Source organism: Quercus lobata, chromosome 11 (genome assembly GCF_001633185.2).
Source record: "Quercus lobata isolate SW786 chromosome 11, ValleyOak3.0 Primary Assembly, whole genome shotgun sequence".
Taxonomy (NCBI): domain Eukaryota; kingdom Viridiplantae; phylum Streptophyta; class Magnoliopsida; order Fagales; family Fagaceae; genus Quercus; species Quercus lobata.
This window is the reverse complement of record NC_044914.1, coordinates 22,578,900-22,593,824: the sequence shown is the minus strand read 5'-3', so window position 1 is coordinate 22,593,824 and position 14,925 is coordinate 22,578,900. Positions and strand designations below refer to the sequence as shown.

The 14,925-nt window shown below is 36.5% G+C and overlaps 1 protein-coding gene and 1 pseudogene across 5 annotated transcripts; one reads left to right on the top strand and one right to left on the bottom strand.

The window, feature by feature from the left end:
- Window positions 1-107: 107 nt before the first annotated feature.
- LOC115968290 lies at window positions 108-4,396 on the bottom strand (annotated as a pseudogene).
- Window positions 4,397-6,000: 1,604 nt separating this feature from the next.
- LOC115968288 (mediator of RNA polymerase II transcription subunit 22b-like) lies at window positions 6,001-11,917 on the top strand. Of its 5 annotated transcripts, none has more exons than XM_031087635.1 (6): window positions 6,114-6,335; window positions 6,422-6,709; window positions 6,854-6,868; window positions 7,142-7,385; window positions 10,982-11,047; window positions 11,514-11,917. In XM_031087635.1, the coding sequence occupies exons 4-6, from the start codon at window positions 7,209-7,211 to the stop codon at window positions 11,751-11,753; spliced, it is 483 nt and encodes a 160-aa protein (XP_030943495.1). In that variant the 5' UTR covers window positions 6,114-6,335; window positions 6,422-6,709; window positions 6,854-6,868; window positions 7,142-7,208; the 3' UTR covers window positions 11,754-11,917. The 5 variants fall into 5 exon arrangements, with proteins under 5 accessions (XP_030943499.1, XP_030943495.1, XP_030943497.1 ...); XM_031087637.1 differs by having other exon boundaries at window positions 6,854-7,041; XM_031087638.1 differs by lacking the exon at window positions 6,854-6,868.
- The last annotated feature ends 3,008 nt before the right edge of the window (window positions 11,918-14,925 follow it).

Here is a 14,925-nt window from a genome sequence, read left to right as displayed (position 1 = left end):
TGTGACCTGCTTTCACCTGGTTTTATTAGATTTTCCTAGGTTTCCTACGTAAATTTCTTCGTCATTTTATTTTCCAGTTTCTTTACACTAGGGAGATCATACTTTTTTGTCGGCTTCAAAATTTCTTTGATTTGATTACAAGCTATACATTCTGACTGCAAGGTTCCGTAGATTATTATTATTTTGCTAAAAACCGAGATTTCATAAAAGAGAAACAGCAGCAGTATCCTTCATGCCAGGATCCAGAACTTCAGTATGAAGAATACACTTATTACAGCAAAAAAGAATACTCTTGAGCAGCAGCAAATTAAATTTAGCTAAACTATGAGCTGTTGTGTTAACTTTCCTATCCCAACTAAATTTACAAATAGCAAAAGATATGCTAAGATCCACCGCATCACTAATCAGAGTTAGGATAGGTCAGGCAACATGAAAGCAACTGTCTTTAAGAACATCAATTTTTTGTATCACCCTTCACTTCAATACTCTGTAGATTTTCTGACTTAGCAAGCTGTAAAGCCCAGAGAATTGTAGCTACTTTAGCCTGCACAGATTCACAAATCTCATATACTTTAGCCCAAGCTTCAATCACCTCTCCATCTCCATCTCAGGCCACCACAGCTAGGATAGTGAAATCCTTTAATACAACCGCATCAACATTAAATTTTACCACAACAACAGAGGAAGTCTTCCAAGAGGATTCCTTGTTAAACAGTAATTCCTTAGATTGTTCTAAGGCCAGCACGTACTCCTTATTCTGTTTTCAATATTGCAGGTATGGGCTTTAAGATTAACCTGTCCAACTTCATGAATAACCTTTGCTTGAAGGTTAAAAATAGAATCCACTGTTAGAGTCATTTGCAAGGGTACATACCTCTGCCACCTCCTTGGAATGATGGCTAGAAAACATGGACTGGATTAGAGGATTTAAGATCAGCTTCACTATGCCTGTATTGTTGGGTACATTCAATTTGTCAGTTCTGACTTCTGAGACTCCAGCAGCCAAACCAGATTGCGTTTGCCACAGGGCAATTCAATAACTTCCTCACACAACCTGTATCAACTATCTCCAAACTCTGTTGTAGGTTGTCGTTCCTTGAAAGTAACATTTTGACTCTCTCATGGACCTTATTCCTCCACAATCTTTGCCAAGGCAAATTTGAAGTGTTGGAATACCCAGTATGAGCTTGACTCACTCTATAGGCAGATTTGACAGAAGAATGACCTTTATGGTACTTAATCCGCATTAGCCTATTGGATTTAGGTCTTAGGGGAATGGGACTTTTTTGTAATGGCCTGGACAGATTCATCATCAAATTATTCTGTCAGCATGTCTCTCTTCTAACAATGTAAGGAAGGTTTAATAAGGCTGAACACCATCAAAAGATTCATTGGGGTTGATTCATCTCTAGGCTTCGGTTTAAAATTCTCTAACCAGTTTAAAATTCTATAAATTCACACGTTAAAAGAAGTCACATCCGCTACTAGATAGCAAGCACCTTTTACCGCTAAATTCTTTACCTTCTCAATATCCAGATTAGAGAAGCATTAAGAATTTCATACATAGACTATCCCTTTTAGATGCAACCAACCAAGATAGATTGGCAATCGATGCTACGTTGAATTCCTTGCTCTTCTTGAACCCAAGCCCTCCCTTTTTTTTGGGTTAGCACAGATTGTCTCGAGCTTTCCATGCCATATATCTACTAGGATTTTGTAGGTTCAACAAAAACCTCCTTGTCAGATCATCTAGGCTCTCGCAAACTTGTTCCTTCAACCCTTCGATTTTGCTTGTAATCTCTCCTGTAGGAATTTGAAATCCCTTGTGGTTGCTTTTGTGACGAACAGAGGTGTCCAAAGATAGATGGCATTCTTTTGAAGTTTGCAACACATGCTTTATGGTTCTATCGGATAACTGTTGGGTGGACTCATGGAACGTTAATCCAGATTTGTTCTTGTTTAAGAGTTGACCGGACCACTTGCAGTATTTAACTATTTATCAAGCATTCATTGATGGCAATAGCTTCACTTCTTTTGGCTATTTAGAATAACACAAGGTCATCAGCATACATGATGTGTAATAGTTGGTCCAACAATACTGGTCTTCACACCAATGATTATTCTTTCTGTAAATTTCTTATCGACCTATTTAGATAACACTTCCTGGCATAAAATGAAGGTGTAAAGGGATAGTGGATTCCCTTGCCTCTGCCCTCTACTAGGCATAAAGTGCCTATACATACCTCCATTGATAAACACACAACAAATGACACTGGAGAATCACACTCCATTATCTACTTCACAAATTTTTCATTGAAACCAAAATTGTTAAGCACTTTAAGAAGCTCAAGTTGATTCTATTATACGTCTTTTGCAAATCTAGCTTTATAGGAATTAATTAGGAATGTGAATGGCTCAAGTTGACAGGTTTTTTTTTAACCATAATTGGGTTGAAAAAAAATCAACCTATTACAAGGGTCCAATCCACTTGGATCAAGTTGGACCCATGAGTTGGACATTTTTTTTAATTGAGCATTAGTACAACATCAACACAAATAAAAACAAAGTTATAACTTAATAAATCCACGAATTGGACATTTCTGATGGCAGGTCTGTACTCCCAACATTTTGAAGAGGTTCATCTCCAATAAATCCACCGAAGGAAATCAGTGTACTGAGCTTTTGGCGAAGAAAGGAAACGTCTCCATAGAATCTTTTGAGCTGTGTTCTAGTCCTGCTCCTTTTATATATATATCCCTCCTTTTGGCTTAAATTTAAAGTGGGGTCATGAATTTTGGTAGCCCAAGTCATTTTCTCACATTGTCATCATTGTGATGTTTTGTTTTATGGTTCTCTTTCTTTGTTTAAAATATTCTGAGTTACAGCCCAAAATAAAAATCGCATTATTCAGGAGCAAAATAGTACTGATCAATAAGCTTTTCCATATATATCATTCCAAAAGATTAACCACAAATTTTGTACCACTTCCATGGTTTAATCACATATATTAATAGAGACGTATTTGATAGAGCTGAACTAACCTTTCAGAATATTGTTGAAAACCGTTGTGACAAGTAATTTATTCAAGATACTTTTTTTGTGAAAAACAATATTAATTAATGTCATTTTTTTTTTTTAATTATGTTGTGTTTGCACTTACTGGATCTATCTTTGGGTTGTGGTTTCACTAATATATTTCAAGGTCATATAATTTTCGAATTCCAAGTGCCAGGAAAAAAAAAAAAAACATTGAAACATTGTTTTTTAGATAAACTAGACACCCATCACAAATGATTTTACTCATAGACAAATAATTTCCACATATATAATTTCATAAGCAGAGTCACAAATTTCAACAAATTCATCTCTACTAGTGCTTGGTGCAGTCAGCAGGCAGGAAGGACACTTTCTTGACCTTCAGGTCATATCCCACCAAGAAGTTTATCTGAGCCAAGTTCCCAAATATGGCCACACTACCAGATGGTATCATGGTGAAGCAAACCAAATCATCATCCATTCTAGCAAATGTATTGATTGGCTTCAACTTCACATCAGCTCCAGTAAAATGAGCCGTGATAATGGGGATATGAATTTCATCTCTAGACTTGAAACAAAGACTAAGAACACCCCTTGGGTCACTAACACGTTCAGCATCAATAGCTTTCTCAACGGCTGATACCAAATCTTCATGAAATTCAGGTGGAAGAAGGGTTAAAGTTGTGCCTGAGTCAATAACAATGTTACCCTCATTACTAGCAACAGCCTTAGAAGAAACCTTATAGGCAAACCTCTTGTTCCCAACACTAATGCCCTCTAGAGTAAGGTAATAGAATGTCGAAGGATCTTTTGCAACCAAGGGTGTTGAAACCACACCATTGCCAAAAACCAAGCCATTGCTACCAAAATTAATCTTGCTTGTAACATTTGAATTTTATGTGGGAACTAAACAATAAGAAAATTTTCCACCAATAGAATTGTTTAGTTAAGAGACCAGAGAAAGAGGGCCACCTCCTAGGCCAATTATGCCTGATCCTGCCTCACCAAATGTACCATCATTATTGTGCCCGCACCCAAATACAAAATTCGGTAATGTGACCTGACGGCTAGTAGTTGAGCCAATGGTTAAGGTTTCAACACCAAGATCACCATTAGTGAATGATTGGTCTCCATATGAATAACCATACTCACAGGTGTTTTTATCAGTGTCACAAGAGGTAGTGTCTAATGCCTTGCAAGGACTTGAATTGCAGGGCATGTTACCATATGTTGAAGATTGCTAAGGATCAAAGAGAGGAAGGTTTTGCTTGTAACATTTTTCACATGGCTCACATTGTGTCCATGTTAGATTACTACCTATATCTGTAATGCCAAGCACCTTGGCTAAGAGAATACTGAGTCAGCCATCATTATCTAGACTGCTGGTGTGCTTTGGAATGAAATCAATCACTTTTCTTCTCCCAACTAGGTTTTCCACAATCGTTTTTTATAAGTAATAAAAAAATTTTAAATGGAAATGCACTAGCCCGTACACTGAGAATAAAGGGAAGGACAAAGAAATCTAAGAACACAAAAAAAAAAAAAAAAATGTCTTGACCGTTACAATCGAAACCAACTTGTTTTTAACAGGTTGGACCCTTAGTAATGAGAAAGTATATGGTGTTTCCGTATTACCACATCAGCACCTTATTAGGTATTTCGTATCCAATAGATGATTGACAACTGGCCACTGCAATTCACTCAACAACACAAACCAAATGACAATTTTGCCCTGAAATTTTTTCAAACTCCCGCCGCTTTCTATCTTCTCTTTTCTCCAAAATTAACCTTTCACTCCTCTCTCAAAATTTTTCAAACAGAAGTTCTTTCTCTCTCAGTTTCTTCCCCTCTGAAAATTAAAAGCCAAAATTTCCCAAACGGTACGAAGCTATTTCTCTCTTCCTTTTTCAATTTCGTATCTGTTTGGCAGCTGAGAAAATAAGGAAAAGAAAAAATTTCCCAAAATTTCACCTTTTCCATTACCACTAACCACAATCCCTTTAACCTTTCATCCCCAAGTCCCCAACCAGCACTGCCCGCCTTCTCCCTTCCTTTACTCTGTCTCTATCTCTCTCTCGCTCATCTTCTGTTCTTTACAAAAAGCTTATAAGACTCCAACTCAAGCCAGTGCGGTATGAAAATCTTACAAAATTTCTCATGGGTATTTCTTGTTGAAAATTCAGAGTATTCTTTTGAGGAAATCTACAGGTAGTTTATCAGCTTAGGCCTTTTCTAAGTTCTTTTCTTTTTTCTTAATTTGAATTCTGTGTTTGTTTCGCAAGTTTCTTTTTTGGGCAGGTTTAGCTTAGGCCATTTTAAAAGACGCTATATTTATCAAACAACCCAAATATTCAAAAAAAAAAAAAAACAAACAAACATGTTCTATATATATATATATATATATATATATATCTAATTTCCACACAAAATTTTCAAACAAATTCCCAATATTTATAGAAGCATAGCAAGGAGGCAAGGAGAGGTAGCCTAGGTATTGAGCATTATACAAATTCACATACCTGTTATTGAGCATCAAAACATACTCTAGAAATTTCTATATAACAGCCATGACAGAGGAGAGAAGAGAGGAAAGCTTGGAGAACATTGCCATCAAGCTGTAGAAGACGCTGTTGGTGAGTGGTGGCGAGCGGCGGAGGTAGGTGGGAGAGAGGCGGAGATGTAGAGAGAGAGAGAGAAGAGGCGGATGAGAGAGAGTGAGGAGAGGTCTGCGTCTAACTAAAGGTTTTTCAAATTTAACCTAACCTCTAAATAAAACGACGTCGTTCCTGGCGTTCCTTTTTTTTTTTTTTTTTTTTTAATTCTAACACTAAAACGACGCCGTTTTGAACCTGATAGTAAAATTTTAAAATGGTTCCAAAACGGCGTCGTTTTGAATCAGATTTGAAAAAAAAAAAAAATTAAATGAAACGGCGTCGTTTCTAACTAAATTAAACTAAACCCTATTTTTCCTTCTTCTTCCTTTGCTTCTTTCAGTTTCACGCCAAACTGGTACTCTCTCTCTCTCTCTCTCGCTCTCAATTTCTTTTATTTTAAAACTGATGAATGATCATATATTATATATGTATAAGTTAAATATATATATATATATCGGTTCGGTTCGGTTTCTCTTCGGTTTGCAGATCTTGCTGCCGGCCACCGCACCAGTCGACTTCGGTAACGGAAAAAGCCTACCGATCATCGCGCCGAGAACCTTCGGTGGAGCTTTCAGCGGTCGGATCGGCGCGGTTTCGGGCGGTTTTGTCGGCGCCGGTGAATTCTTGAACAGGCCTACGTCCTTAGTAATGCCCTTTTTTTTTTTTTTCTTTTTTCTCAAAACTACGTCGTTTAGGGGTTTGATTTATAACCCAATTAATCCTATTTTCAGCATTTGTCTCTCACTTCAAGTCTTCAACAGCAGCCCTTTCCCTTCTCCAGTCATTCGCTTCCTCCCCCCATCTCTCTCTTTCTGTCATAGTGTCATAAATGGATGTGTAAACGCCGCATCCGAGGTCGACGGGTACTGTCTCCGTCTTCGAATCCCGGGTTGCCGCCTCTGCGTCGGTCGATTTCTGACCCGTCTCCGTCTCTGGCGAAGACCTATTCAAGGTCCTCGAGTTCTGGGGATGTAAGTGTGGATTTGACTAAGGAAGACACTCCCAACTCCAATTCCAAGGTCTATACTTTTTCTTATTTTAGGTTCTTGAATTTAATGTGAAAAATTTTAATCTTTTCATGGATTGTTAATATATTTCATTGACTCCGTTTCTCTCTCTCTCCATCACGCCGCCTTTTCTCTCTCTCTATCACACTGCTTCAGTACACTTCTTCGCCGGTACGCTTCTTCGCCGTTCTCTCTTTTCTTTTTTCTTTTTTTTCTTTTTTGCTACTTTGCTTGGTGCTTGGTGTTTGGGTGGTGAGAAAACATGGGAAAGCAAAGGGTTTTCTGGGTTTGTTAATATTTACGGGTCCACCCCCACCCTCCACCACCGCCGCTCCACTGCCTAGGTCGAAATCGTCCCTTCCACTCTAACGTCGTTCTTCTTTGCTGTTGATTTTGTATTTCTTCTAGGCCTAACCTCTATTTGTCTTTTCTGGGCTTGGACAGAATTGGGCCCAAGTTAGCCATTTCAGGCTTTCATTTGTATCTGTGAGAGTGCCCAGAGAGAGAGAGAATGAATAAAGGCGGAGCAGGTGGAGGAGGCGGAAGTGGGAGCAGCGGTGGCGGAAGTGGGCCCACCGCGGCAGCAGCGGCAGCGGCAGCTCAGAAGCAGAAAACATTACTACAAAGAGTCGAAGCCGACATTGGCAGCATCGTTGACAACTTCAGCCACCTCGTCAATGTCTCACGGGTATTCAAATATTTGTATTACATTACTGTTTTTTTGCTAAGCTTTTCTAATTGGGTTATTAAAATTTTAAGTCTTTGTGGCTCTTATTGGACAAATCTTTTGGATCTTCCAGTTTCACCATCAACAAATCTTTTGGAAACCTGTGCTACACTCATATGTTAAATTGCTTAATTTATGAATTGAGTTTTTACATTTCACTGTCAACAAATTTAACCAAGAATTTGTATCGAAAAATGCTAGGACCACGACAAATTACACAACTTTCGTCACAACTTGAGTGGTGGAGAAAAAATTTGTGTAATTTGTTGTGGTTCTAGCATTGTTGATTTCTATCTAGCTTTTAAATGGTTGTTTTGTTTGTCTTGGTTGGTTGCATGCTTATTCTCATTAACACATGCATTGTTTATATTAGAATAATGGTTAGTGATTAAATTTATCATGCTCTATTGGCTTAATTTTTTCAGACTAAAGGGGTAGTTTAACATAGTATCAAAGTAGGTAGTCCTAAAGTTTAACCATGTCTCCACTTTACGTCACATTTCTAGTCCATTTGGATTGAGGGGGAGGAACGGAGATTGGAGGGAAGTAGAATATAGTTGGCCAGAAATAGGCTAATTTCCGGCTAACTCTACCCTACTCCCCCTCCTTCCCCCTCAATCCAAACAGACTAAAGATGGGTTCACACCCAAGAGGGAGTGTTAGGATAATGGTCAAGTGGTTAAATTCGCCATTTCCTGTCAGCATAAAGTTTTGGTACTAAGAGGTAGTTTAACAGATTGAACTGACTAGCCTTATCTTGTGGTTTTCTTCTTATCTGTACTAAGATTTGAACAAATGGTTGTTCCTATCATCCTTAGCCTCGGTAGCGTAGCTTGTGCCCATCATTGGTATCAACATGTCATTTTTAATGGAAGCTTTTGTTTTGTGTTGAATAGTTGTTTAATAATTAAATATTAAAATTAAGGTGTCCTAGCCATTTTCATAAATCACCTATCTTTATTGTTTAGAGTAAAGGTACAAACCATTTGGCAACTTAATCAATTATATGGTCCATTCTCACCTCTTATAGATCCCATATTACCCAATATCAACTTATCTAGGGGGTCACTTGATGAATGAAAGCCTTTGATACTTTAGGATTACAAGGCTGTGTTGCTAGGGGGGTGGTGGGAATCAAGAGGGGAAGATTTGGGAAAAAGACAGGATATGAAGTGGGGAGAAATAATCTGATTTGGTTGGACATTAGATTAAGTCCGTTAGGAAATAGATAGGATGAGAATGCTGAGAACTTTAGCAAGGGGGACAGAGAGTGGATTTGAGAATATCAGCAAGAGAGAATTGAGAAAGAAGGTAAGAAAGGAGGGGAAGGGGAGGGAGTGGAATACAATGTTGGGAAAAGCGAGGGGCGCACTTAAGCGCATAGGCCTCTTGGAGCCTAGGCGCAAAGCGCAAGTGCGCACCTTATTGAAGTGAAGTGCACATTTTTAAAATTCTCATATAAATTGAAATAAATTTTTTTATATAATTCATATAACATTTAGATAAGCCCTACTTTTGCAATTTTAACACAAAAATTGCAAGTCAAGTCTCTTTTTTGGTTTTTTGGATAAGCTAGATATGAGTACTTCCATGTAATATCCTTTATTAAATCTCCTATATCCATATTGCCCTACAACTAATTAGTAATATTAGTTAGGTAAAATACTATTTTGGTCCCTAAATTTTAACAAAAGTTTGTTTTTTGTCCCTAAACTTTAAAAAGTTCTTTTTTCATCCTTAAACTATTGAAAAGTTCATCTTTCATCCCTAAACTATTGAAAACGTTTTATTTATGTCCTTAAACTTTACTAAAAGTTTGTTTTTCATCCCTAAACTATTGGAAAAAGTTCTTTTTTCATCCCTATATGAACTTCTTAAAGTTTAGGAACGAAAAACAAACTTTCATTAAAATTTAAGGACCAAAATAGTATTTTACCCTATTAGTTAATAATTTAATCACTTAATGACTATAACTCTATAAGAATTAGTCTGCTATGTTCAACATCAACCACTAAAGTAACTAAACAATTACCACATATATTATATCATAATTTTTTTTTTTCCACGAATGAGCTAAGAATATGAGGACATTGCAACATGATAATTGGTACCAAGCAGATTCCAAAAGGGAAAAAAATAGAATAAGAAGTGGTTAGGTGGCTTACCGTTTCAAGGAGAAAAAAAAAAATAGAGAAGAACTGGGAGGTTGTGGGTTGGGTTTTAGGACAAGTTATACTCAGAATATTTTTTTTGATAAGTAAGTTACACTAAAATATGCCAATCAATGGTTTATATCAATAATGTCAAGATCCTATAGTTTTAAGTTTTGGTTTATTTTTTTGAAAAATAATAAAAAAGCGCAAAAAAGCACACCTAAAGTGCGCTTCTTTGAATGAGCCTAGCTTTTGAGGCAAAAAGCGCTGGAGCCTTGGGGTTTCGAGCTTAAGCGCGCTTTTAACAATACCGGTGGAATAAAACTCAACAAAACTCAAAATTTCAATTCATTCATCTGCTAAAAGATCATATTTAGCTACGATTACTTCCCATGGAAGTTCTTGCACTCTCTTTAATTTTTTTAGTAAGTAATAAAATTTTATTTAAAAGAAACAGGGCGAAGCCTGAATACATGAGAAGTATGCAAGTGCAACCCAACAAATTAAGACCTAAAATTAAAAAGATCCAGGAGGTCTAAAAGAGAACAACAAACATCCCTAATATTCCTCAACCAATCAAACAAAGATCTAAGAACGCATAGTTTCAAGTGAAGCAAGTAGGCATGGGCATTTTCATTTAATTCATTGTATCACTACTGCATTGCCTGCACTTTGCTAAGGAAACAATGGGCTAACTCATTACCAAGGAAATCTTCTTGCTTATTGGTAAAAGGGAAAGAAGCCTTTGCAGATAATCACCTCCCAGCCAGTGCTTGCACATTTTGAACTTTGGCTTTTTGTGCTAACTAGTTCATTGCCTTGATTGAGTGAACATAGTTACTGATGTTGTTGTTAACTAGCTCTTGAAGTTGGTATGAAGCTAGAACTTCGTATTTTGATGTTTTGTTACATTTGGTGGGTGCCACCTTGTCTCTGGGATCAGTGAGGATCATTTAGTCTCTGGAAGGGAAGGGAACCTTATACCTACTAATTGCTATTAATGAATTATAATTTTTTAATCTCTAGAATGGAAGGGAGCCTTCTTCCCTATAATTGCCAAGGTGTAAAATCAGGAGAGGGAGCTATAGGGGCATAAGGCCTTTTCAAATTGTGGGAAGTGCTTCTTAACAAACTTGCCTTTTAAAATGTGAAAATTAAACAAACAATTAAGAACCCATCCAAATATACCAGAGTTGAGTAGTTTAGATCTAGAACCCGCTTGTTTATATTGCTGTATGATGTAAATAAAAGAGGCAAGTGATCTTTGAAGGGTTAATTGGTTTTTCTAAGGAAGTCACCTGAGCTTTTGGTTTATGTTTTAATTATTGCTGAAAATTTTAACATCTATATTCTTAGAAGTTTTGTTTAATGTGATTATTTTGCATGGAACCTTGCTTAATGTAGGTAAATGATCTTCCTGTCAGAAATTCACAAGAAGCTTTCATGATGGAGATGCGTGCAGCTAGAATGGTAAGAACGGTTACAGCTTTCTCTCACTCATGCGAGCATGCACAAGAATGTAGACATGTATATATAGTTTAAAATTGAAATCTCATTAATCTATTTTTAGATTTAGATCTTGGAAAGATTGTTGTGATGCAAAAGGAAAGTTTGGGATGCAGTTTGTGAGTTTCTTTTTTGCATATCCTTTTTAAGGGATTTAGAGAGATTCCACACACCACAAAGCCATACACTTGCCCATAAAAAAATTGATGAACTCAAGGATGCATCTCCCATTGAGCTATTGAATTTCTTTGACGATACAAGTTTATATAGATTTTTTTTCTTTTCTTTTCACTGAGATAATGAGATACTTGCTAAAAATAAGGTTGTTGATAATGGATTTAAAAATTTATTATTATTATTATTATTACTGTTAAGACTATCTAAGCCTTATTCTATTTTAGTTACTGAACACCAACATCTTCAATTATAGGTTCAGACAGCCGACTCTCTACTTAAGTTGGTATCAGAGCTTAAGCAAACCGCAATCTTCTCCGGATTTGCATCCCTTAATGACCATGTGGAGCAAAGAACAGCTGAGTTTAATCAACAGGCAGAGAAGACAGACCACATGTTGGCAAGAATTGGAGAGGAGGCAGCTGCCAGCCTCAAGGAGCTTGAATTGCACTATTTTTCTTCAGCAGAGAGGGCTAGTGATACTCCGCAGTTGTGAATGGGTGGCATAAGAGAAGCATGCTAATCAGCATTTGATCCTACTCTTAAAGTACTGCGATTTCTAGTTCTAGTTTTGATCTGATCAGTTTTTAATTTCATTGTAAATGCTTCTTAACAGTCAGTACTAAAATTGTCAATGAATTTAATGGGTTATGGTTCCAACACCACCACACCCCCCCCCCCCCTCCTCTCTTCAACTATGGAATTATTAATTAAAAAAAAAAAAAAAAAAAACATGCAGTATGTTAATAAGTGAAACAAGTCAACAACTGTTGTGTCCCAAAGCCTTGTGACCTGCTAAGTAGTAACTAGGGGTGACAAAGTAAGTCCAAACTTATTTATCCATTCAAACCCACCTACTCTAATTGAACCTAAACTCATCCAATTATTAGTTGGGTTAAATGGGCATCAGTCTAATTAGACCTAGTGATTATTGGGTTTTAATTAAAAACTCATTGAAGCTCATTTAACCCAAAAACAATATACCCAAATTCAATTCAGTCCTTCCCATAAAAATAAAAATAAAAAAACCTTGCCCTTAGACATTTCAGTGTTTCACGAGGGTTTTCATTTTTCCTCATTTTCTCGGCCTCCAATCACATTTTAATCGGAGACCCAATGATCTTTTTTCTTTCTTTCTATTCACCACTTTGCACTGTTTGGTCTCTGAGAAAGTTTAATCTCCATCAAATCTAAGAAAACACTAAACCAAACCAAATCATAAATCAACCCAAGAAATCAACCCAAAAACACAATAACCAATCCATCTCCAGCAAACCCATAAACCCAAGTTGCCCGTCAGCAATTGACACTGAAGATTCATCGATAAGCCACAAAACTCTCCAAGCTTCACCATCAACTCTGTAACAACAAACATAAATTGATTAATTATTCACAAAAACCAAACAAGTTCACAAAAAATCGAATCTGGAAATGGAAAATCAAACAAACTTGTGAAAGAAATGGAGCGATCGACGATGAGGACACATGTAAGGCCGCCGATGTAGTGGAGTGTGCCGTCAATGTAGCGAGGGAGGATTTTCCCACCATAACTGCAAAGGAATTTAATGGTCTCTATGTTTTTGCTGTTGTTGGACTCCATGAAAGTTTCGAAAGTTCTAGAGAGAGAGAGAGATGGTTGCTGGTTGGGAGAGAGAGAGTTGTGGAGAGGAGATTTTGGTAAGTGAGAGGTTCAAACCTATGGGGAACCCAATTTTCAAAATTCATTTTTTTATTTTTCTAAATTTTCTCGGCAACCAAACGATGGACCACTTAGTTTCTTATCTTATTCCTCTATTTTCTTGTTGTTGAGCTATTATTGTGTTTATGGGCATTTTGGTAATTTTGATAATTGGGTAATTGGGTGGGTTGTGGTTTACCCATTATAATTGAGTTGGATTAGGTTTGAGTTAGAAGCAATTAGTTAAATAAGTTTTAATGGGTAAATGGGTTTTGTGTACCCAACCCAATTATACCCACCTCAAACCCACCCATTTGACACTCCTAGTAGTAACAATGAATTTGCTAAGAAGATTGCCTCTGCCTCCAAGAGTTTAGTTTAATAAATGACTTCTTCAGTTGCTTGTAACTGGGAGATTAGGTTGCTGATATCTTTTGTTATTATCATTTGTTATTAGATTGCTATCTTTATCTAGGATAGGTGTTATAGTTATTATCTAGTTTAGCCAAAGTTTCGGCTAAAGTAGAATAGTTGTCATTGTTATCGGTTGTGGTTATTTGGTATGTATTTTAGTTGAATCATGATGAGGCAACAGAGAATTAAACCAAAATTTCCTTTCCTTTTCCTCATTCTTGGAGATTAGTCATCTCAAATAGACAACAATTCCATTAAACCAACTGGGACAGATCAACAACATATCACGTGTTTCACCAATCCTTAGTATAATTTTCATAGGTGAATTCTATTACAAAATTTTAAAAAGATTTAAGATACTATTCAGTTAAAATTTCATTACCCCAAGTTTTAAGAGATCAAAAAAAATATTTAGTACATATTTTATATATTTGAATCTTTTGCTGTAATTTTTCATCATTTAAAAAAAAAACAAATGTAGCCTTACATTTGTTTCTAGCATGCAATATATTTTATTTTTCTACTACTCAATTTTAATAATCCTATAAAATAATTTAAAAATATATAATTTTAATTTAAGCGAAAATGCAAAACTGACCCTCTAACTTTTAGTTTTTGTCATTTCAATCCCCTAACTTTCAGTTTTGTCATTTCAGTCCTCTAAATTTCAATTTTTGTCAATGTAGTATTCTGTTAGGTTTCAGTTACTGCTACCGTTAAGTTTGACCCTTTTTTTTTCTTTTTTGAAAATAATTTTTGTAATTAAAAGAAAATAATAAAAAAAAAAGCTTGGAAAAAGAAAAAGAAAAAAGAAAACATGGAACTTTTTTTTTTTTTTTGCTCGGAAAAATTAGAGCAACAAACCTTAGATCTCGAGCTTTCAGTCGGTTTGAAAAGACGGCCTGACTCCTCAAAGCCATCGAGAGCGCTGCTGCTGGCAAATGTGGCGCCGCTCCATGACAACAGCGTGGTAGGACTAGCTCGCGTAGGCTCGACCTTCTTCTTCGTGGTGGAGTCACCGTGCAGGGGCGAAGCTATGTTGGCCCCCCCAAAATTTTGATTTCTTCTACTGTTAGGCTATGAGTCTGATAGCAAAAAATAAGTAAAAGGCTATGGCCCCCTAGAAAATAATGACCGGCCCACCCAATTCTTTCTAGGATCTCTACTTAGTCCAATAGATAACCCAAAGTCCTCAAATAAAATACTAGTTAGCTCTCCCAATTGTCCAAATGATTTGCTATCCAATAGACAGTAATCCACACCCTCAAAAATATCATCTTTTACCACTGATTTTCAAACAAAAATTTACTCTCTTTTTTTTCATCATTCTCAATCTCAAGAAGCCACCTACGGGATTCTCAAAGAAAATAGAAGTAATCATTACTACTTTTTCTCCTCCTGATACAAGCCTACACTGCCTCATGTTTCTTTACTCTCATTGTTGATTGCTCTAAACACATTAACTCTCTTCTCAATAATGGTAGAAATCAAATAAACTCATTTCATCTAAAAAAAAATATCCATATTTGCTTTCAATTCCAGCTTCTTCTTGTGTCTCAATATTTCAGGTTTGTTT

Excerpts from the sequence above, each read along its gene's own strand:
- LOC115968288 (XM_031087639.1), top strand. The coding sequence starts at position 7,209 with ATGAATAAAGGCGGAGCAGGTGGAGGAGGCGGAAGTGGGAGCAGCGGT. Across the intron at positions 7,386-10,981 it reads ACCTCGTCAATGTCTCACGG|GTAAATGATCTTCCTGTCAG; the intron begins GTATTCAAATAT and ends TGCTTAATGTAG. Across the intron at positions 11,048-11,513 it reads AGATGCGTGCAGCTAGAATG|GTTCAGACAGCCGACTCTCT; the intron begins GTAAGAACGGTT and ends CTTCAATTATAG.